Source organism: Acanthisitta chloris, unplaced genomic scaffold (assembly GCF_000695815.1).
Source record: "Acanthisitta chloris isolate BGI_N310 unplaced genomic scaffold, ASM69581v1 scaffold20682, whole genome shotgun sequence".
NCBI lineage: Eukaryota > Metazoa > Chordata > Aves > Passeriformes > Acanthisittidae > Acanthisitta > Acanthisitta chloris.
In genome coordinates this window covers 62171-70680 of record NW_008660144.1, presented here as the reverse complement: position 1 = coordinate 70680, position 8510 = coordinate 62171, and the positions used below count along the sequence as shown (strand labels likewise).

The window sequence follows — 8510 nt, the reverse complement described above, 5'->3', positions numbered from 1 at the left end:
AGTAACAGGGTGGACACTGCCTCACGAGGACCCTTCTTTGGTGACAGGATGCATGGCTGAGAGGCTTAAGGAGGAGATTCTGCACAGGGAGAAGTTAGTGGATATCGTGGCAGGCCCCGATGCCTATCGCGACCTTCCCCGGCTGCTGGCCGGGGGACCACCCTGCCAATGTCCTGCTGTCCCTAGATGAGACTTATGCAGATATTCTGCCTGTCCAGACCAGTGCAGGTGGCACGACAGCGTTTGTGTAAGTATCTTTTCCCAGTGCTTGTTTCTGTGGCTCTGGTTTGGAAATTTGCTGTGCAGAGCAGACTTGTCAGTGACAGCAGCTGCCCAGGAGATGCACTGCCTGGCTGCACTTGCTCCCAGCAGCCCAGAGGCATGAACCTACCAGAGTGTGTGTTTGCTCCTGCTTTGCTGTCTGTCTGGGCCCTGCAGAGCCTGCCCTGAGCTCTGGCTGTCATGGACTTTGCTCTCTGACCTTTGGGAACACTGTCTGTCTCAGCCTGATGCTGTGCTGAGTGATTTCTGTCCCACTGACATCTGTGCCTTTCTGAAGTCTGTCTCTCTCTCTCTCATCCTGTACCTTCTGTGATGCCCTGCCCCAGGTTCTGCCATTTATTCCTCTAATCCTCCACACATTGTAACTTCTGTTGATTTTATTTCTGTTTATTTAGTTTTGATAATATCATTCCCAAACCTAGAATCAGACTATGCGCAGTGTGGCCATAGCGTACCAAAGAACAGTATCGCTCTCTGCAGGAATGGGATGCAGAAGGGTCTTTGATCACTGTTAGGCTGCAGTGCAAGTCTGTGCCTTGTTAGTTCTTTCCAGCTTGCTTGGAAATGTACATGGAAAATTTGGAGGTGTTAGCTTTGGGCAAGCCAAATCCAGTGTGGGCAGAGTGGGGTGTGAGGGAAACTGTGCCCAGAGCTGGTCTGTGTGTGCCACAGGCCAGGGGGATTGGCTGGAGGCAGCAGTGCTGGGCACAAAGCAGAGCAGGATGCAATGTGGATGGTTCTTCTGGAACAATTGTGGTGTGACCTGTGTTTTTCCTCTTTACAGGTCTATCATGAGAGGCTGTGACAACATGTGCAGCTATTGCATCGTGCCCTTCACCCGAGGCCGGGAAAGGAGCCGCCCCATCACATCCATCCTGCAGGAAGTGAGGATGCTCTCGGATCAGGTGAAGTCCCAAACCATGGGAGAAAGGATGTTTCTTGGTGACAGTGTTTTCAGTGAGACTTTTAACCACTATCACTGCCTTTATTGGCAGAGATGAGGTTACCGTGGGGTTCCACCAGTGGCTTTTTGTTTCCCCTTGTAGTACTCTGTGACAGACACGGAAGGGAGGGCTTCGCTTAGAGTAATATGGTGGCTGCCCTTGCAGCTCAGCCATCCTGCCTGAGTTATAGTTTTTCCTCTCTGTATATTTTGTAGGGAGTGAAAGAAGTGACTCTCTTGGGTCAGAATGTCAACAGCTTTCGAGACATGTCTGAGGTGCAGTTTCAGTCAGTGGCTGACCCAGGCCTCAGCCGTGGTTTTAGCACAGTCTACAAAGCCAAACCAGGAGGTTTGCGCTTCGCACACCTGCTGGACCAGGTCTCTAGGATTGATCCAGAAATGAGGATCCGTTTCACCTCTCCACACCCCAAGGATTTTCCTGATGAGGCAAGTGTAAAATAAACACCTGGACCTCTGCTTGCAGGCAGAGGCAGCTCTGAACTGTGAGGTGTGGGCTGTGCTTCCTTCCCAAAGGGAACGTGGAATGCCATACTGCGAACAGCAGCTCCTGGGAGAGTGGGATGTTGGGTCTATTGCTGACAGGATTTTTGCTGGCTTTTACCCAGGGAAGACTCTTCCCTTGGCACCCTGGTAGAGTTGAGCTGCCTGTGACATCTCCTGATCACTCATCACAGGTCCTGCAACTGATCCAGGAGCGACCCAACATCTGCAAACAGCTACACCTCCCAGCCCAGAGCGGGAGCACACGAGTCCTGGAGGCCATGCGGCGAGGGTGGGTCACCCTGCAGGAGGTCCTGTGCCCTGCCCTCTGACTTGGGCTGCTGGTTTCTCCTCACTGATGTTGGGTGTTTCCAATTGGCAAATCCACGTGCTGTTCATTGCAGATACACAAGAGAAGCATATTTAGAGCTTGTGCACCACGTTCGTGACTCCATTCCAGGTGGGTGTTCCTTTGGCTTGGTCCGAACTCAGCACAGCTGTATCTTACTGTCGTTTTCCAAGTGAAGTGTTCCTCTCTTCTGTGAGGGAAGTGTACAGCTGTGTCTGTTACAGGAGTGAGCTTAAGCAGCGATTTCATCGCTGGGTTCTGTGGAGAGACAGAGGAAGATCACCAGCAGACTCTGTCCTTGCTGCAGGAAGTGCGCTACAACGTCGGCTTCCTGTTTGCCTACAGCATGAGACAGGTGAGTGCAGGACCTGGTGGAGAAGGCTTTTCTCTCTGGGCATCTCTGCTAACTCCTCAGTGTTCTTTCTGACAATAACACGGTTTTTAAAAACCCGTTGAAAATAATACCCAAAGATTTGGTATATTGGTAGTTTTCTTTTCTCATAGGCAGCACGTGTAGGGTATGTGGTTCTGCAAGGGCTGTCACTGTGCCTGGGAGGCTCCCAGCTCCCCTGTGAGCGTGTCAGGGTTGGTTACTGCTTGGTGACCTGGCTCTGTAGATGCTTCAGGGTGATTCCAAGGAGGCAGCTGTGTGTGCAGAGAGCTGGCTGCAGGTACATTATTTGCTGATGGGGTTGGGCTGGAGCCTAGTTATAGGGAATGTCAATCGAGTCTAGAGAGAGGTGCTGAACTTTCCGAAGGCATTTCCATGGGAAGAGTGGATAGTTGATAAATCTCCATTAAAATGCTTTCCAGAGTGTATGATGCTGATGGGAAAGAGGACAAGAGGTTGGGAAACCTAAGGGAGCAAAGGGATTTGGATCACCATTCAGCATGTGGCACTAGAAGTAGTAGAATCTGTGCCTGTCATGTATACAGACAGGCACATCCCACACAGGAGATACATAACTGTGTCACAGCCATTGATGCTCAGTGCCCTACATCAAGCCTTCTGCCTAAAAAGGTGGAGCAGAAAGATGTGAAGAACTGGAGAACGTCACTTATGCTGAGGACGTGGAATAGTTCCTTTGTGAATACAAGCTGAAAAGTATGGGAAACTGTTGCTGGAAGAGCAGCAGAGCTGTCTGGGATCAGACAAGGCTCTGAGCTCAGGCTGGTGGTTGAGGGGCTGCACTGGCTTGGTGTGTTTGCAGAAGACCCGAGCGTATCACCGGCTGCAGGACGATGTGCCCACGGACGTGAAGAAGCGGCGGCTGGAGGAGCTCATCACTGCCTTCCGAGAGGAGGCTGCAAGGGCCAATGCAGCACTGGTGGGGCAGGCCCAGCTCGTGCTGGTGGAGGGGGTGAGTGTTCCCAGAACGGAGTTGTCGTCCTCCCCTCTTGCTGGCCCTGAGACTGTGCACAGCACTCATCACTTCTGCCTTCCCTTCTCACTTTCCCCACGTAATCCCAGGACACCCAAGACTGTTTCTTCACACTTAAGCAGACAGCCTGACTTTTCCAGAGCATTGAGCTGAGTACAGGGGATGGGATAGGTTAGGAATGTGTCTCTGGCCAAGTGCTTTGGTGTGTGACCGTCACCCAGCAGCTCTGACCACAGGGCTCTGTTCCAGGTCTTGCTTAACGGCATGGAATGTGCATTTAATACTGTCAGTAGTGCTCAATTAATTCCTGAGGCAATAAAGCCCAGCAGTGAATCAGAGTGATTGCCATGCAGGTAATGTTCCCTGTCCTCCTTCCAGCCCAGCAAGCGCTCTGCCTCGGAGCTGTGTGGGAGGAATGACGGCAACATCAAGGTGATCTTCCCTGATGCTGAGCTGGAGGATGCTGTGGGCTGTGGGGCTCCAGGCAGAGCCCAGCCAGGGGACTACGTGATGGTGAAGGTGACCTGCATGCAGTGCTCATTTCCTTGGGCTCTTTTCCTTGCACAGTACTGTTTTCTAAGAGCAGCTGCTGCCAGAAGAGCCTAAAATTAGAATGGATTCTCCCCAGCCTTTCTGCGCCTGAGGACCTGTGCTGTTTCTTTCAGGTAACCTCTGCCAGCTCACAGACCCTGAGAGGAGTTCCACTCTGCCGGACCCCCCTGTCCCGTGCTGCTGCCAGCCACTGAGGGGTTGAGGGGTCCCTGCTGCCTGTGGATGGAAGCAGCATGTTTTCTCCAGGAAGAAAGAAGAAAGTGTGGTCAGGTGGAGATAGGGTCGAAATAAGGAAATATATGTGTATTAAAATATATTTATGAAATAATAAAACATATATTTCTGCTTTGGTAACGATCTGCCCCTCAAAGATGTGTGCAAGTTTGTAGGCAAAAGGGATGGAAGCTGTGTGTGGACTTGCCAAACCCAAGTACTGTGTGATCATGTATTTTGAATTGCTCTGAGGTTTGACCCACCCTTGCAGTGCTGCAGGTCCATCCTCTGCACTCATGTCCTCTGACACAGGCCAGCCTGAGAGATGGATGTTCAGAGCAGGTCCTTCCTGCCAGCTCAGCTAAATTTAGGAGCTGCAAAACTGGTAGTGCCTACAAAATATAGCTCCAGTAGCTGCTGGAGAATGACAGGAGTACTGCCAAAGGGGGTGAAGAGCTGAAAGAACAGGAGAAGATTGATGTATTCTTTCCAAATATTGGCAAAATGCTTGGAAGGGCGAGGCAAGAACCCTCACCATGCCTGTGTGTTGGAATGTGGCGCTGGACTGCGGAATGTAAAATAGTGCTTAGCCTGCACCAGTGAATCTGTTGTATCTGAGGCTGAGGAAATGCAGCCTTGCTCTGGTACTGGGGAGGACTGGATCTCAGCTGGAGAGAATTTCCTTGTTCTCCTGGCCTGGGGGATGCGTGGGAAGAGCTGTCTGCCAGCTGAGGGTAATCTCTGGCCTCATAAAACTTGGGATGCAGCTTTGTAATCCAAACATCTGTGGGCGTCCTTCTCTTTCCTCACTAGAGACGTGGTTGTACTGATTTAAATGGCCAGTAAGTTCTCTAAGTTCCTTGTTTTCATCAGCCTGCAGCTGACCCTAGCTGCACTGTGTCACATTCCAGCCTGCTCTGCGGAATTCAAACAAGGACCTGTGACCTGCACTTGTGAATAAACTGAGATGGGAGAAAGCATCACCCCTTTTCATATAGATAATCATGTCATTAAAAGAAATCCTTGTAAAGGGCTCTATCCACTGACCAGTTTTGAAGGAACAGCTGGTAACAGGAGCCACGACATGAATCTGCAGAATTTTTAAATAAACATGAAAGGGTTTTGCTCGAAAGCCTTCACTCTGCTCAGCAATTTCTGGAATATAATTGTATCTCTTTGAAAACAGCATGGTTCACTGAATATTCATTAGACTTTAAGAAACAAATACATTTTGCTTATTATCTCAGAGCTGAGTTCCTTCTCCTAGAAGTGAATCTGCATGGTCAGCACAGTCCATGTGGGCTCTGAGGTGCTGGCAGGCACATGGGGCTGCTCTGCCCTCCTGCTTCCATACGAGAAAGTGTCTTCTGCCCAAGTTCACAAACCAGGGCCTGGATCTCTGCTGCCCAGTGAGGATGAGCCTTTGGCCAGACAGGGCTTCAGGAAGGGGCAGCAGTTTGGGTTGAAGTCCCAAAGGATGCAGTAAGATGTATAAGCACCTCCCCTCAAGTGACGGGCTGAAGCCAATGTGTTCTTGGCTAATTAGCCCCCCTGGGTAGTGGCCTGGTTTAACTGCCCTATGACAGCTCTTTCAGTTCATGTTTCCCAGGCATTTTGGGACTGTGGCCCAAGCCAGCACCCTGGAAACTGCTGACACTCACCTTTCCCTGCTCATTTTAACCTTCTCCCAGTGAGCACCTATTCCAAATGGGAAACCAGACTGCAGTGTGCCCTCCCCCCTCCATCCCTCTTTGAGGCCAGCTGCGGCCGTTTTACAATCATTATTTTAAGAGCGGGAGACTAATGAGGAGGAGAGCTGGGTTTTACATTTTGATGAGGAGGTGATAATGCTCACTGCACGGGCTCCCTGGGGAGCCGTAGCACTCACCATTTGCTTTGCCTCCTTAGTTTTTATAGGCCTCGGGAATGAAGGCTGAGGTTTTAAGGCAGCAAAGCATCCATTAGGAAGTGCTTATAGTGACCTTGGAGGCTGAGTCAGTCCTTTGGCAGTGCCTGAAAGCAGTAATGTGATATTTTTCTTGAGGCCTGGAGGTGGGATGCAGTTTCTGTGTCGCTTGTCAGAAGTTTTGCTCCCTGAATCTGGCTGTTAGGAAAGCTGAACTCCTACCTTGTGCTTGTCCTTGTTCATTTCTGTTCCCAGCCTGAGCACAGATGAGAGCCCCAAGCTCCCCTGGACTTCACATCTCCCACGCTGGTGTACACCTGTGCCTTCTGCAGGTGTGCAGTGCAAACATTGCCCTTCCAGCCAGTCGTGCCCAGGTAACACTGGTGGGCAAACACCTAAGGAGGTGTAGGGCAGATCAGGTTTCCCAGCACAGACCTGAAGTGCTGGGATGACATTTACTTTCCAGCAGCAGCCGTGCCCTGAGGAGCCTCCCGACACCAGGATTTCATAACACACTGCCTGCTCTTTCCTTTCGGCTGGCAGGGTGTGTGGGCGAGGCTGGACATCACCACCACACACACGCAAATAGCTCCACCTGGCAGAAAGGTCACTGTCAGGGAGAACAAGAGCCTGTTTGTTCCTTGGAGCTCTGTCAGAGAACAAACCTGTTTGTGCTCAGGTCTTGACTGTGCTCAGGGAGCAGAGGGACAGACAGCAGCAGGCACTCAGAGCCTGTGTTCTCTGCTCATCACTGGCATTTATTGGCATAAGGACAGTCTCAAAATCGATGCCCATCATTGCCTACATGCCCCTGGTCAGCCTTGCTCCCGACTTCAAGGTTCTCGAAGCAGCTTGGGCAGAGCAGTTGGGCTTTTCCCAGCATCAGAGCTGGCTGTGATATGTCACGTCCTTCCCCCAGAATCCCTGGAGCTCTACAGTCTGTTTTCCCTCTGCATGTCATGGTGACAGTGGAGGGAAGGATGGATGTTTTCCCTGATGGCAGCTTGTGAGCACAGTTTGCTTTAGGTCAGCCGAAGCCTCGCTCTGCTGAGGCAATGGCAGGTGACAAGGCATTGCTTCTGAACGATGCCAGCAGCCTGCTGGGCTGTGCTGGGGGAAATGCTTTCCTCCCCTTCTCTCATGAGCTTTCACTTCAGCAGACAGGCTCCATGCACCTGCCAGCCCATTCCCCCAGGCCTCCTCCTCCTCCCTGCACTGGGACTGCTGTGGGCTGGGGGTCCAGGGAGGTTTCCTTTGGCGGCCTTTCATCACCATTTCTTGAAGCCAACTCTTTGCACAGAGCTTAGGGATTTAATGCAACAGAAAGAACTTTCAAAAATGTTTTCCACTTCTAACAACACTTCTATCTTTAGTTCACTCCTTTCTGGAACTGGCAGCAGTTGGGTTTCCACAGGACAGGTACAGCTGCTCTCACAGATTCATCTGCATCTGATGGTAAACTTTGTGCTGTGCTGGAAAGGCAATGGACACTCCATTGCCACTGCCTGGTGCACCCCCAGACCAGCCCTAAGTGCTCTGCACCCCTCAGGGTTGGCAGTGCAATCTATGCCCAGCCCCCCTCCCTGTCCATGAGCCTTCCTGGAGCTCTGCTGGGCTGTGACCTGCATGGCAATGACAGAGATGCCGGTGGTGAGTGGCAGCTCCAAGTTCTCAGGGTTTGTGAATTCAGAGGGTATCTCAATCTGTCACAGGCACTGCTGCTCTCTGGGGTCCAGGAGTCCTGCCGCTTTCCCTCCTCCCTTGTGAGCAATTTATTTTCTTTACTGACAGCCAACTATTGACTTCTCATTCTCCTGAAGATGAGATGTCTTGTCTCATCAGGTTTAAATTAGTTTTATCTTTAGCCTTTCCTATTAATAAGCTCTCATCGTGGTGTCATTACTTGATATCTATTTTCTGATGTTTTTCATTAATGGCTCTGTATCTTCCAGATATTTTTTCAAGTAGTTTTTCCCCTGCTGCTGAGTTATTTAACAGTCAGACGCGGATCAGAGATGTGAAGATGGTCTGATGCTGGTCAGGGACAGTGTGGAATGGCCCAGTGCCCACTGGGTGTGCAGGCAGGGCACTGGGGCTGTGGTGGGGATGCAGTAGGGCTGCAGTGGGGCTGTCAAGGACAGTCATGCACTCCTTGTCTCTGCATCACTCTGATCCTGAGCTGAGCTCTGACATGCCTGGGGCTCTCAAGAGCACGAGTCAATAGAGTAATTAAAATGCCTCCCGTGAGGTGAAGGTGCTGCAATTCCTTTCGACAGCTGTATGTGGGAAAAACACAGCACAGCTTTCTGTGCTTCATGTGCCTGGCAGGGGCTCTTCCCCATGAGCCTCCTCATGAGGAAATGTGAAAGGGAATGATTTCAC

The 8510-nt window shown here is 51.1% G+C and overlaps 1 protein-coding gene across 1 annotated transcript in view; it reads left to right on the top strand.

The window, feature by feature from the left end:
* Positions 1-4350, top strand: part of CDK5RAP1 (CDK5 regulatory subunit associated protein 1) — a 5787-nt gene extending 1437 nt beyond the window's left edge. Inside the window, 10 exon segments of the mRNA XM_009069717.1 lie at positions 48-150; positions 152-247; positions 1067-1187; positions 1442-1672; positions 1921-2018; positions 2131-2186; positions 2300-2430; positions 3287-3436; positions 3836-3976; positions 4123-4350. Of these exon segments, the coding sequence (XP_009067965.1) occupies positions 48-150; positions 152-247; positions 1067-1187; positions 1442-1672; positions 1921-2018; positions 2131-2186; positions 2300-2430; positions 3287-3436; positions 3836-3976; positions 4123-4203 (1208 nt within the window). The 3' untranslated portion in view covers positions 4204-4350.
* The last annotated feature ends 4160 nt before the right edge of the window (positions 4351-8510 follow it).